General features: G+C 40.8%; 1 protein-coding gene across 1 annotated transcript in view; it reads right to left on the bottom strand.

Moving 5' to 3' along the window:
- Window positions 1-14383, bottom strand: part of LOC105698061 (monocarboxylate transporter 9) — a 28623-nt gene extending 14240 nt beyond the window's left edge. The window contains exon 1 of the mRNA XM_012421956.1: window positions 13818-14383. Within this exon, the coding sequence (XP_012277379.1) occupies window positions 13818-13947 (130 nt within the window). The 5' untranslated portion in view covers window positions 13948-14383. The remainder of the gene's footprint in view (window positions 1-13817) is intronic.
- Window positions 14384-15926: the final 1543 nt, after the last annotated feature.

Genomic DNA, 15926 nt, shown 5'->3' with positions numbered 1-15926 from the left:
CAAAATATAAAGGATCGCTTGTACATACGACAAAAATATGAATACAGCCGGTTCTACGGTCTGGAGAATGCCTAAAAGCATTCGGGCCCGCAACATTTAGAATTTCTTTGCAGGAATTGTTACCGAAGTGCGGCTTTACGAGCACTCGGCGCGAAGTGGCTTCGCTCTGTTCGCGATATGCCGAGTAAAAAAGGAAATGCACAGAAAACGGGCGCCCTTAAATATAACGAGCGAAGCCCTAAGACCTGCGTTTGCTTAGTCAGCCCTGGATCGAATGGCAGAATAGCAAGCTCTTTGTTGCAAAGCCTCGAAACGCACTGCCGAGCATGAGTAGTTGCGCTGCTCAAGTGACGCACCGATTCCTTTTTGTTCCACACCGAGCAGTCGCGAATTCCAGTAACTTTCCGAACAACCGAGTCGTCGCAATCCGAGCCCATTGGGAGGCACGGAGTTCGCACATGGATCTCGCTGGGACAAACCGAGAATGAAATTAAACGACATTGCTCAAACTCCACGACCGAACTCTTACGAAGGATCAAACTCTTCCAAGCTCAATGTTATCCGAGTCTCTCCGTTTATATTTCCTTGTATTCGATCCCGATCGTGGTTATCGAAATCCACCGAGGCGCTTTATCGGATCGTCGCGAAGTTAAGCTAAGAACATCTTTTTCATTTTTTTTTTTTTTCATAAGTATATTTAAAAAAGAATATGTCATCGACGTGACTGTTTTATGTTTATGACTTAGTTGTGTTGTTTTAACAATCGATTAACTCACTGTAATACTCCGAACAATCGAGTCGTCGCAACTCGAGCACGATGGGGACATGATGTTTGTACACGATTCTCGATCAGATAAACAGTGGAGGAAATCAAACGATATTCTTCAAATTCCACGGCTGAACTCTTACGAAGGATCAAACTCCTTTAAACTTTATGCTGTTTGAGTCTTTCGTTTTTATTTCCTTGAATTTATTGAAATCCAACGAAGCGCTTTATCGGATTCCCGCGAACCGGAGTTACGAATTTCCTCTCAATTTTTCGTAAATGTATTAAAAAAAATAATATACCTTCGACGTAACTACTTTATATCCATGTTTTACTTGAGTTTGCATGGTTTTTTTGTTTTTGGAGCCACTTTTAAAGTCCGCAACTTTTTTTTTTTTCAAGATGATTAGACTTCAGGAATGCCGTTTGCACATTATGAATTCAGCGTCGGTGCTTAACGAGAAGATCGATCCGCACTTGAGTGGTATCGACACCTGTCAAAACATCCTCAAATTTTCATTAATTTCATCAGACGCAGGGTGAAATTGGCTGTGTGGTATCGGCATAACCATAGAAGCAGTCTCAAAACTTCCTTAATATCTGAGTGATAAAAAGCTACATCGTATAGTACTTCACATCCCTCTGACTTAGTACGTGAGTTTGAAACTAATTTTTTTTTAATTATAAAACTTGTATAGAAACTGACCATTCCTATACCATACAGAAATACGCATTAAGAAATTTCAACACCACGCCTTTAGCGAACTATGCTTATAACTGATCGAAGAACTCCGTATAGCAAGTACAAACAAAAATTGACAGGATTTTACCAAGTGTTTCCACCAACTGTTTCCAACTTTATCGTCCAACTTGGAGGTATTCCTGTAAAAATCAATACAACCCAAGCAGACCTCAGTTTCGTTGCCAGGAATAGCAAATTTGTTTTCGGAGAGCTCAGCGCCATGCAAAGCCGCTTATACTTCGTTACCAGATGTTAAAAGGAAAAAAAAAAAGGAAAAAAGAAAGTCTTCCCTACAAATACACGCATTGGTTGAACTCCAATTGAATCCATAAGTAATTCAAGCACGCTTAATAAAAATCGACATATACATGCAACTCAACTCACTCGGACCATTATCTAATATAACAAATTTTGACAAATATGGACACTAACGAACCCCGACATGATCCATCATTAATTCGAATCGACATGTACCGAGGAGTACCCGATCTTGCGGCTGGCTCAAACTTATCAACATTATGACAGGTAATTGTCGACACTAATTGAACACGACTTGGCCCCATCACTACAGAGATCATCTTCGCTCATCTCCCTCACTCTTCCGTTATGTAACGTTACTATTAGTATCAAGTCACGTACAATCGTGTAGTTTGAATGCACAACCGGTTACGCCAAACCGGTAAGCAGAGAGTTTATACATTATCCGAGATGTAATCGCGTTTGCGCTCGCAAAGCAGACGACATGCTCACATGGTTCACAGCTGTTCGTATGACGGATCGTCACTGTCAGATGATCCGCGTGAGATCTGACACGCATTCCCGTATCTGGGATGTGCACCAGAAGAAAAAAGAAGAATGGCCTCTACGTATCCTCAAATCAACAAAATGGTATCCCACATTGCGCACGGTTCTCAACAAGTGTTAATTACAGGGCAAGTGCCGACTCCGTGATCGAATGGTGCTGTGTCTTCCATAGAATAATTGTGGTTATTGCTCGGATATTATGAGAGAACATGTTTAGACCGTCGACTTGTAAAGAGAAGGCAAGTAATTGTTCGTTATACAGGGTGGGACGAATTTTTGTGGGCAGGGTTCGTTGGGTTCTCCAAGTAAGTTGACTTATTGGGACAGTAGGAAGAAATTTGAGTTTATTTTGTTGGGTCGAATTAATTATGAGATGGTATTAACGTTTCGTGTCAGGATGAGCTCTTTTTGGTGTGTGGATGAAAGCAGGACAAACCAGAACTGCCTGGTATAGACAATTTTATAGTTCCTGCCCGAGAACAAACATTATAATTAACAGTCGAGCAGTAATATATACACCCGCCATTACATCAATAATTGTTAATAATCAATGCGCGGAAAGATGTCGTAAGCTGTACGCAGCTTTGTTTAACATATTAGCATATTTACTGCATTCACGTGACGAGAATTTATCCCGGCAGGAAGTGCTCACTTTCAATAGATGTATGGAAGAAAAAATGGCTGACGGGTATTAAACAGACTAGTAGACTTATTATTTCTATTGGTCACTGGTCACAACTACTTGAAACAGTATTATGGATTATCGTAACAAATGAAATTTCTTGCAAGAGGGATTACACGATAACAACGCGTGAATCCAATATCCGTCAATATTTGTCAGTAATCAACAAGTGCAATATACGCCCGAATGACGTACTGACATAACAATTGAATTGATATAGCGAGAATTGCCATGAACTCATACATATTACATTTATTGGGAAAATATATTCATACTTTTTAGATGAAATTTAACGAATTAATAAAATCATTTTCTTGCTTTTTTCGTAATTGTCCCATCCATATCCGAAGCATAAGAAGGAATGTTACTCATGTACACACAGTAATTTTACTCATGTATAACAACATATTCATGACGCGAGCTCGTGTCATTTGCAGCAGGTGCGCGGTAAATTTAGGAGAGTACTTTTGGACGAAAATTTCAGATGGACTATGATCGATGACGTCATTCGAATTCATAGTCAACTGCACTTCTATTCGGCTTGCAGCAGCTTCTAGATTTGAGAGTAAGGTCAGGGCCAAGGTCTTGGAGGTGGCAGATGTCGTGCAGTTGGTACTAACGTATTTCCTAGCCAAACTATTTTTACTTGAGCTTGAAAGGTTATAACCAAAAATTGTAATTTCCCAAAGATCCAAAAATTTCAAAAAGGCCGAACGTACGTACACAGTCATTAAGGGTCACTCACAGTACTTACCGTTTGTGGGCAACGCTACTCAGCATTGCAGTAATAAGCTTATTACAGGTGCACTGTAACAAGCTTATTGCAATGATGGCCAGCACATTCGGATTTACATTTCAAATCACGTAGAAGGTTATCTGACAATTTTTTATCGATTGACAGTTGGCGTAGATAGACTCGGTTGTGTGAATGATCGTATCGATTATTTCCTGGATAATACTTTAACTGACCGTGGTTTAAATAATTGAGGTGGATAATACCAGTCTAAAGGTGCTTATGGGATAAAATGTAATTAATCGTCGTTTCCTTACGAAGAGCAGTTTTGGTCATTTCCCAGTTCGAAGTCGATCTTCATCTCTCAGGACGATCCTTAATAGACGATAAGTCACAGCTTTAACACTTTTTTGGCGCCGTGATAATAGTTACCGGCGTCGTCATGGCGCCACAATCCCCTTCTCCTCTCTCTCTCTTTCTCTAATGGGTTATTGCACTCTTTTCACGGCATTCCCGATGCGTGCGTCCGCGATTCCTCCCGTCGACTTATGGAAAAATCGATATTTGTAATGGTTTGACTCGCAATGCTTCGTGACTTGCTGCTTTTGCTACCGAAGAACGACGACCTCGCGTCTGACAATTAGTCATTAAGACAATTTGCATAATGAAAGGAAACCGCCCCTATTATTGTCTAGGCACAGTCCAACGTGACTGCTATCTAGAGAAAATCAGATATCGTCGGCGTTTTCAATTATACACTTTTTTTCACATTTTTTTCTACCCGAGGTGTTTCAAGTTTTCGAAGGAAGTTAGTTCCGATTTAGCCTCCTTAGGTTTCCATGGGAAATTGTTCTTACCCTACCGTCTCTTGTATATGTATTTTACATCTGCAATTTATGGGAATGGGCGTCTAAAACATTTGTGGATACTGCCCCCATGGCAGCGCTATATCATTTAGTATGCAGGAACCTTGTAATTGTGTTAAGAGGTTGCAAATTTGGTAGGGCTAATGAACGTCGGCATAAAGGTATTTAAATTTCTGTCAAGGAAGTTAATACTAATCTCGTTCGGTTGGGTTGTTACATGACATTATTCGCCTTGTACATACCACTTGTACATACATTTTACACGTGTTATGTACGCGAGCGAGTGGCTAAAACATTTTGTGGACTCTGTCCCGGTCTAATCCGATTTAGTATGCAGAAACTTTGCAATTTCGTAAGCAGTGAAAGGGTGAGAAAGCCCGGACGATTAAATCAGTTTCACGACTTTTACTGATCGGGTTATTGTACTCCCATGGATTCTTTCCTGCGATACAGATGGCAGAAAGTTTCAACGGCGCGAGCTTGAGCTAAGGTATCGACAATTAAAGGGACAGCCGTAATCCATTATTTATTCCGTCATCGTAATTTGGGTATAGCATATAAAAGAGGATTATTTCCTCAATCCATTTTCCGACTAAATCGAGTGATTCATTGACGTCACAGGAACAACGACATTAATTGATTCCCCACCGGTAGAAATTTGGCGAATTTCCTATGAAAAGCAAAAACATCGCCCGCCGTATACGTAACCCAGTTAATAATAAACTAAGCCTACAAAGGATGTTCCCGTACGCGCCGCATCAAATTTAACTTGGAAGTTACTATTCTTTCTTTTTCTAATTACTAAAAGACAATTGAATGTATGTAAATGCGTCTCTGGCAATTTTTAAAAAGACGATGTACACGAATGCACGATTTATTAATTAAATAAAGCATTAGAGAATCGTACAAATGAATGAATGCAAATTATCTCTTCTTTCTTTTTTGCACCGATCAACACAGAACGTAATACACTCGTTTTTACCATTTCATTCGGTTTCTTCGGGGATAAATAATTATTAAGTCTATAAATATGATAAATATAAAAAAAAACAAAAAGAGAAACTATTAGAAGCTCTAAAGCATGATTTCAGACTCCTTGGCAAGCCTAAATTAAAACATGATATTAAATTCAATTGCCATTAGATTTAGTCATTGAATTGAATTTAATAACGCTGCATAGACCATTTAAACAACATACAATTCCAAACTACTGTTGTTACCGTTAACGAATGCAATCCAAGACATCCATCTCTCTCATATATACCTCCTTAGGTTCTCAAAAGCCCCTTCGGTACTCCCAAGATTTCCAATCATCTAAGTAAATTCTGTTATCAAAACCTGTATAAGAACGCAACAGCCAACTGGAGCAAGTCACGAAGAACGATCACGAGCATCGCTGTCATCGATTGTAAAGCAAGTCAGCATCACGCATGTCTCCTCGTGTTTAATTATCATCGAGTGCGAGAACGAGTACCCGAAGCCCAGAAGCCCTAGCCACATAGTGACTATAGGGTCCCTAGGACGACACTGCGGATGCGCCGATCGGAAAGGAGCATGACCTAGGTCTAAATTCCCGTTTCCACGTTTCCTGGCACCCTCGAGCCAGGCCGTCGTTCTCACTTTAATAAGTCGACGTCATCGAGTCCCTTCCGAAATCGATGAACGACTCGTGCGTAGGAGTCGCGACGGTTTCGCAAAAGTACCGCCCGCGATATCGCCAGGCCTAAGTGGTCTCTGATATCGAAACCAGGCTAGGATAAACACGGGACGTCGAGAAATCAGAGGGGCTCTCCTTTCGACGGAATCCTTTACGCGCTGCCTCCCCGACGAGTACTGAATGCCCAGTAATTGCACGACCCTCTGGTACGCGGCGCTAGCAGTCATGCGCCCGCGCATTTTCGCTCGCTCCGCTATTTATAACATCTCCAGGGGTTGCACGGTGGTGCACCTACATCACCGCAAATTATTAGGCCAGGGACTTCGTCTCTCTCTCTATATATATTTCTTTTTCCCCGTATAAAATGCTCTTTTATGATCGGCAGTTTCCGCGGCCCAGTCGATCCGAGATTGTACGTTGATCATCGAATCGCGAGGTGATGTTTTAAGGGACCTCCTTTTTATTCATATTGTGGGTCGCCAAAACAGATCTTTTTCGATCGATCGAAAAGAGCTTTACGAAGAGTTGTGCCATTGCGGTAAATTAACTCGTTCGAAAAGGCGTATTGTGAAGCAAGTCCTTAAAAGGACGTGCTGTGTTTAATTCAGAGATTACTTGTCGATTTTTAGGGACCCCTCGATTGGTAAAGTGCGCGTAGCGTCACTTATTGGAAGATTTCAAGTTAATTGTAGATGTAGGGGTTTGCGGGTGGAACTACATGCGGTACATAATTTAGTACAATTGACTAGGTATGAAGTTTCTTACTTGTTTGGAATTACGGGAGAATGCGTTAGGAAAAAGTTGCGTAGTTTAACGGGGATTGGTGATACACGTGACAGGCAGTTTTTTTTGTTTTTTTTTTTCTCTTTCGTGCGATTTTCTTTAAGAGACGCCGAGGCTCGTTTCATTTCGCCTTCTTTGTTTCTCGAAATCGATCTACGAAATTTTACAAGAGTCACGGAACAAGTCGGAACGAATCTATTGACTTATCGGGAAGTATCTTTTCGATAAGTCTCTTATGTGATATCACGTGTCGAAGTACGAAAGTAACGCGCGCGGTGAGCCATTGTCGAAGAGTGGATCGCGAGTCATGTAACATGCATTACTTCATACTGTGAGTTATAACGTTCTAGCAAATGGCTCGTCGGCCAATTACTTTCTTCAAACGTGGATTGAATTGCATTCGTCTGGATCTCCTCTAGAATATTTCTAAAGTTAAAAATTCTTAATCCTCTGTTCAAAACAAATTTTAGGTATCTTCATGCCATTCCAAAATGATGTAAAAAATCCATACACGTGTCTTACGTTCTCCGCCGTGCGGTCATACGTATTTTCATTAAAAGTGCTGAAATATTAAACAGACAAAAGTACGAGTGGACTTGACTAATTGTAACTGCCTGCTGCAATCTAAATATTTCTCTCACATTTTGACGAATTAAATGTTTCACTCGCTAAAGGGTAATAATGCGATGAAGTCGATAAGAAATAAAAAGTCAGGTATATCGCGATATTTTTGCGATCTCGTGGATCCCTCGGTGGCTATGAAATTGCATTCGTGCCGGTCTCTGTGATAGCCTCTGAATTGTCCGATAATTGGACTGTTCTCCTGTATGGTGTACTATTAGTAGCACGTGCCGCAGTTTCTGCCGTTATTTATAACATCTCTGAGGGGTGTACAGAGCCCCACGTGGTTGACTGATGACCCCGACTCCGTGAAGAGTTAATTTTCGAAAACCGATGTACACCTTTTTTTTTTCTTTTTATTAAATACAGATTTCCGTACAGACGACCACATAATGATTTAATAAATTCTCCGCTAATTGCACGATATGAAAACATTTCATATAAAGTCCACCCTACTTCATGCAAATTCGTGCAATTACGCGATGTAAAGCATGAGTGATATATGAATGGCAAGATCATTAAAATCGCATTAAAGATCTCAAAATTCGATGAATTCCCGATTTCGTATTATCATGATCGAGCAACAAATTTCGCGACGTGAAATTCACGACGAAACCTTTTTCGCTATCTACTTAGTCGTGTCTAAAAGTGAGTAATTCTACCACCGTTATGTTGCATTGTTAAATACTGGAAAGATACTGCAATTTCGTGCGATATGGAGAAATCTCGTTTACTAGCAGCGAGCGTGCCTTCATTTCGCGTACGTTGTTAAATACAACGCAACAAATGTCTCGACATTTTCGAGTCGTTCCCGAGCATCGTAGCCGTGTATTGTTTCCCTTTTCATTCTACGAGTTGCCGCATCCTCGCGTACATCAGACTGACACACTGCTAGTCGACGTCCAGTATATTTATTATCGCGAGGAGTGATAACACGTCGAATCTAGGTATACAGGCTGGGTCGCACGATAGCAAAAAAAAAATGAAAAATCCTCAGTCGGTGACGAACGCGCTTACAGTAACCTGTTGAAAACAAGACTTTCCTGTCGAATTAATAGATAAAGAAATGTTGATTTTACCGCCGAGGCATCTGATAAGAGTTCGATAGTAAAGCATATTTCTGAAGGGGGCCCAGTACTTTCTGCATTTTATTATTTAACAATCCCCAGAAAGACTGCATCTTTTGTATAAACGCTGTATAAATAATAAACTGTGTATAAAATTCCTATAAAAAGTACAAACGTAAAAAAAAAATAAAGATAAATAAAAAAATAAATGTACACATACGTTTGGAGATGATATCTTTAATCTACTCATGTAACAAAAATTACCAACGTCAGAATGATTGGAAGGATTGAAGAAAAATTGGTAAAAAAGTATAAGGAATGCTGGTAAGAAATTCGCGAAAAATTCGTGTTTTGGCAGTCTTAGACTTTAGGTTTGTGCTCGTTGAAGTGCCTAGACTATCAAATATCGACTCGGTACCTGGTGAATTAATCCTAGGAGTCATCGCGATTCATTATCGAGCCGTGTTATTCAGCTCCGACGATTCGGTCTGGCATTCGAATCTACGCGTACATGAGAAAATATTACCATGCGTGTACTACGACCTGTTCGTAATTGGCCGAACGTTCCAGCAGAACCGTCGTTCTGGACTTGTTCCGTTTGGCCATAAGTCATTCGGTCGAGCGCCGTTTCGGACAATCGAACATTCGGAACAAGGGTAGAGCCCTACTTTTCCTTGACCCATTTATGCCTAACACCAATCGGTAGCTCCAGTTTTTGCACCAATGCAATCAGTGCACTGTAAAGGAGTCAGCCTTATTACCGGTAATATACTCGAACCTTTATCGTCCGTTTCATACGGATCATGAAGCATCTCAACAATATATATCGTCCTGAGTTTATACACACTGCTGGACGATGATTTTGACGAGCCGCATACAAAAACCAGGGGAAATAAATCTCTCGGTTACCTAAAACTCATTATTTCCGTATTACGTTAACACAATCATTCCGTTAAACACGTTTGCAAGTTTCATGGTATTTAAGTCCCCAAGGTGGTATTAAAGTTTCAAATCCGATACGACGATTAAAATTAGAGCAATGCTTGTAAACTTATACGAACTACTGTCGAATTGTCTAACGTTCTATCGGACATTTTTTTTTTTAAATCGAAGACTAAAGAACAATCAAATACTCTATGACTATCTTTCATTCAGATTTTGAAGCCCTGCTCTCCTCGATCTGTTTTCAAAATGCTGACCGTTGAGATTTCAGAAAAATGCACAGCTCTGAAATTCTAAGTTTACACCGAATGTACACTTCACCGCGGTATCCAGATGTTCGCTTGAGGCGTACAATTTGTTTAACATTGATAACGATTATCTCCGCCGTAATATATCGATGAGATGAACTCATGTAATTGATCTCATCCGCGTCTTGTGTGGTCCATGAGAACGCGACTAGTGCCTATTATAAAATCAATTGAGTAAATTTGTTTCTTCTAATCTCATTTCGTTTCGTTTCGGTTCATTTCCTTTCGTTATCCACATTCACAGGCGGAGTAACTTTCTCCGGGGACGCGTGTCGTATAGGAAGAAATGCGTATGCCGTAGTTATCATACGACTGGAACTACTCTTCTGGTGAGGCCGCAATCATTATTATTGTTATCAATTAGCAGCAATTACAATTGGATCGTAGCTTTGGGCCACGAGGCTGGTAGGCTTGCCGCGCGCACAAGTGGCGATCATTGATTAATTGCGGCTTGCGTCATCGAGGGAAACCAATTAGCGAAACAACCAAGCTAATTCATATAGGAATTATCTTTCCGCTTATTCGCCACATAAATCTCGTTGGACAAACAACCGCAAACGAGGCAGGTCGCGCTGTCACGCCGCTAATCAATTCGAGTACGAATAAATAGGGTGATTCCCATTTTAGGTCACTTTCCACGGCCAGCTGAACTTTCGGCAATAACGTTCTCGACTTCGTCCAAGCTCGAATTAGATTAATTTTATCCAAACGAAATCAACCGGTAATTGGACGGGACTTTTCGTTACTTTGAAGATTGGAGAACTTGTATCGGTCGAATATAACTTGGTAGTCATATAAATTTCTCGCTTAAGTAATCGCAACGCCTAGGAATAAAAATCGTACTAGACACTAATATACGATTAGGAAAATGTAAGGAGATAGCGATTCAATTTTTATTTAAAAAATATTTGCGATTACCCAGACATGGTCTAGCAGTTCCTTTTACGAGCAGCGTACACGTGGATGCGTGAAGATTACTTTCTTTTCCTTCTGATTATTCATAAATCGAGAGTTCAGGAAAATCGTAAAGGTTCGTAGAACGTGATTACAGATGACGCACGACTTTTCCGGAGTGCCACGTGCCATACGTCTATATGAATGGTTGAATATATGGAGACTTAATGCATGATCTCGTTAGAAAGATTTACAGTGCTGCAGCGTCAATATGTACTCTGGTTTCGTACTTAAAGCCAGGTGGCAATTTTACGGAAATGTTAGAACGTTTGATAACGTACCGAAGAGAGTCGTCGGAATTTCTAGAATGTATTCTCCCCAATGTTTAAACGCTTCTTACCTAATTTCTTTTATAACACGAAAACTTTACCCGTTACATCCTTCGGATGTAATTTTTATAATTCGTCTAATAAGTTTCTCCAGGGAAGGTTCTATCTAAATTGGAGAAAAAGTGCCGTGTAAATTAATAAAAATAATATCGATCATGTGTCTCAGAAATATGTTTCCCATTCATTCGTCCATTCTACTTGTTGCATTCCGCACCTGTGAAGAACAGGAACCTCGACCTTTGACTTTACTTATTACCTTTCAATAATTAGAAATTAACTGTCGGCAACTCTACGTGACATCAGTCAGAGCGTTGCGTTATAAATCTCAACTGGCCGGGTATAAATTATCTCCACTTCATTGTGTGAAATGCAAATTTCTTCATTGATTAGAAATGCCGGACGCAAGTAAGGTGATGCATTTTTTTTCCTTTTTTTTTTTAATTATATTTCCAACGAGATTGCGTTATACTGCGCACGCTCTTGGAATCTCTTACGAGCAACTGGTACATAATTGAATGGCTGGACGGTTTTACCGGCTTCAACTGGATTTTCATGGCATTGTAACCTTACACGTATAAACACACACGTACACGTAAGTATTCCCTCGAAACTGCACATTGTGAAAGTGAACATAAATCATTGTGATTCAGCCGTAACTCGACAACTTCTGTTATACTCCAACGTTACGTTTTTCGTCTACACGTGACCATTTTCGGATTAACATTTTGGGTCCCGGTAAAAATTCGCGAAAAATCCTCCATGTACGGTACGTGCACCTTTGTTTCAACAGTAGCGCTTGTTTCTGTCCGAAATATCTCAGTTTTCGCGGATTACTACAGTAACTACAGTCAAGCTCTTAGAATAACGAAAGGATTAAAATTTGAATAGGATCCGACAAAATCTCCAGGCTCAAGGCGGCCTTCGAGTGCCTCCTTCTGCGAAAGTTTTCGTATCTGAATTGTAGATGTACTTCACCCATCCAATAAAACATTTTATTAAGAAAGTTACGATTTTTTTATCGGGATTTCGCAACGTTAGCGAAAACGTGCTTATGGCTCGACTGGCCGGTTATCTTTCTACAGATGTACTGTTAAAGTGGACGGGTAGTAAAACTGATGAACGGACACCCGTAATCACGAGTATTGCGAATGTGAATACCTAAGATAGGCCCTTGACGATTATGCATTGGTAACGGTACGTCTTATCTAGGTCAGCTGCGAAAACGAACTCGTGGAAAAACACCGTGAAAGTTATCGGCAAGTAAAGCAAACACCGAGACAACTCTTAACGTTGATAAACATTGGATATGGAATTTAATGATATATAAAGGGCGAGATAAATAACAATTTCGAGGGTTTAATATTTATCCCGGCAAGCGCAATTTTTCAGAACGCACGGTGATCGGAAATTGATTGAAATAAAAATTCAGACAATGGAAGGTTGCGTGAATGCTGATAAAATAAGATTCGGTATTTCGAGTCTCTTCATTTTAAGGGGTAAATTGAACGGTAAAGAGTCAAAGTCAATTAGAATGCTCTATAATGAGTAAACCTGTGATAGTTGCGGTCGAGTGCACTTTCTTTCCAGGAAGGATCTCTGGTTCGAAAGAACATCATATCTTGATCTTTGTTACGCTGTTATCTTCATGATTTTTAGGACTGAAATGTACGCGGAGACGGTATACATGTTTATTGTCGTAAAATAAGTCACGTAAAATGAGTCATAATAAACATCTTACGTTTTGAATGCGATCAATATATTTACAACGTTCCCCATGTATTGTTCTTCATTGTCGAAAGCCTATGGACTGCATTATTAAACCTTAAGTGTTTATGAAAAGAAATATATCATTCTGACGAATGATCGGACGGGTTTCCGAATTCCAAGGTGCCACTCCGTTAATCGCGGCGGATAATAATGTTGGCTATTCGTTATACATTGTTGATACGGCGAAAACAAAACGATCGCCCGTTTCCGATCAGCATGAGTCAACACAGTATCGATTAGCACGAGGTCAAGATTCAGGAAATGACTGCTCGCTCTTTTATCGCCATTACAATGACCCAGCTGGAACTAAGTAGCGAATTTGAAAACGTTATTCGACAATATTTTTCATATCAACCTAATTCGTAACGAGCATCTTTTATTTCAATTAACCACATCATACCGAAAATTCACCGACAAATTAAATATTTACATTCTCACAAAGATATGTAAACAAATGACATGTAAGTCCCTAGGAAGTAACCTTTTCAGTTTCAAAGTACAATTTCTCAACGCCTGTGCCATATATTTCATATACGAGACTCCCCAAACTGTTTAAAACATTTCGAACCTTGATTTACCGTCGCGCACATTTTATTTCTAGTTATTAACTCGAGATATAATTCGAAGTTTCCTAGAAATACCCGTCTCTCTTAACTCATGATTTGCAGAAAGTGAGTGCTTAGGAGGATTAGAGTCGGGTAAATAACAACGGTCGAACGAGTGTCAGAAGATCCGTGGGGAAGGCAGCTTCCGGGTGTAAACAGTCTGGCACAAAGGTATGTATTCGCATATGTACCTGTGCCGTTGGTGATTCGGGGAAGACCAGAGTCCGCGTTCTTTTGAGGGACCAGCGTGTAGGGGCCCTTTCTGGTCTCCTCCTTGAACCTGACGTTGATTCCATTGTCCTGCTCCTTCTCCTGCTGCATGCCCGCTCAGCCCGCACCCCGCGGGACGGTCGGCGGGGGGTTCGCGGTCGCGCTGTCGCGCGGCAAATTTAAACGCGGCGGGCGCCGGTGGCGACACCCCGGTCAGTGTTCGTGAAACGCGGTGTCGGAGGCGGACCTGTCGTCCTCGCCGTCGGGACACATAGATCCCGACGTTGCCGCTTCGCCGGTTCCCCGCTGGAGGTGGACGCCGCGTTCCTGGCACATAGGCGCGTCGCTCGGCGCCCTGACTGCGAGAAACCGATGCCGGAGCCTCTCCGCGATTCGCGACTACCGGTCGGTTCGACGGTCGGTCGCCGACTGAGGTCCCTCGCGATTCCGGGAATACCGTTTACGGTCCACGCGTCGACCGGCGTGACTCCAACGAGGCCGCGTACCTCTGCGACGACCACGTGGTACCAGCTCCTACCCGTTTGCGTGCCGCGGACCGACTGATCAGCTGTGCCGCGGGGGCGTCATCGCGAACCCATCTGATCGCGTTCCCTCTCCCCCCTCCGCCGACCTCCCCTCCTCTAGACTCGCCGCCGCGAAAACCGCAAACTTCGCGCGCTTTGTTCACTCGACGCACCTTGACTCGTTAGAATGATTCGAGGAACCGCTTCCAGGTCCACGTTAAAAACGCGCCTTGGCGAGTTTGTCAGTCAGACCTCTAGATGACTAACCTGATGATAAATCCAGTACGCGAGATAATTAACCGCTATGCTATCGTATATAGCATGTTGTTGCTATATTTCCCGAATGGTTGAAGGCTGAAATTTTTAATAACATGTACTGTGTTTGAAATAGAGTGAGAGTGCGAGAGATGGTCACGTTGAAATAACCGATGAACTCGGGAAGTGAATTTCATGTATTTAGGTGTGATCAGGGAAGGATGCTTTTATTTTCGTAGTTAATCCAGTAGGATGGAAATTATGAAAATGATTAGGCATAGTGTTACTGTTTCTTGAAATTGTGGTTGATAGATAAATATTCTGTTGTATATGTTATAAAGAAATTAACTTCGGAAGTTAGGAATGACATATAGGAGGAGGTTTTTTAGGAGGTCTCAAGGTCACGTATTTTTAAGTGTTTATTCTTGGACTGTTTCTCGTTCTGAAAGAAAATACCTTGTCGATGTGACAGTGTTGTTTTCCCGTTCTTTTGAGATATTCTTAAATGATTCAAAATGATTTTTTCTTATGTTATCGGTGAGTCCTTTTCTATACTCATATCACCGGAAAGGGATTGTATCAGTAATTTCTCATCTTTAGATATTTTCGGGTATTGACGATAATAACACATTTTGATATATTGAGCATTATCTGAATATGTATGTGATACGTTATTTGAAATGTCAATAATATTCTCAGAATTCTTTCGAAGATCTTCAACTTCGCAAGTTTCATTTACTTCTGCATAAGGTTCAGATTTTAATTCCTCATCGTTAAATTCATTAATGAAGAATCCATTATTTTTCACATGTATAAATTTTTTGGCCTCGTTATTAGAATAAATATTTTCCCTCTCATTTGCCAAATGATCTTCTTGAGTGTATGGTTTATCATCTTTAAGCCTTTCAGTGTGAAATTTTTTAGATCTTGATATATTGACTTCAAGGACAGAATCATCTCGTGAGTAGGAATTCAAAATCGATAAGTCTTCATGATCTTTTTCGGAAATATTATCAAGCTTTCCATCGTAGGACTGATTAGAACGGAAGTCGTGATTTTGGGCGGAAACCAAGAATTTCAACTCATTGTTAAAATTGCTTTTTTCAAAGGGTTCACCCACTTCTTTATTTATACTTTGTTCATTCAGTTTTAGCGTATCGCCTGAGTGAAGTTTAATTGGATCAGCATGTTCATTGATAATCGGCAAATCACCTTTCTGAGGCACTTTGCCAATAATTGCACCTTTGGGAAGTATCAATTTCCGGGAATCGTATTCCGAGAACTGGGTTTCCTTAGGATTTACTCGAATCA

The sequence above is a fragment of the Orussus abietinus genome, unplaced genomic scaffold (assembly GCF_000612105.2).
Source record: "Orussus abietinus isolate OABI.00-Male unplaced genomic scaffold, Oabi_2.0 scaffold1, whole genome shotgun sequence".
NCBI lineage: Eukaryota > Metazoa > Arthropoda > Insecta > Hymenoptera > Orussidae > Orussus > Orussus abietinus.
Note: the sequence above shows the minus strand (reverse complement) of the source record. Positions and strands in the feature narration are given on the sequence as shown.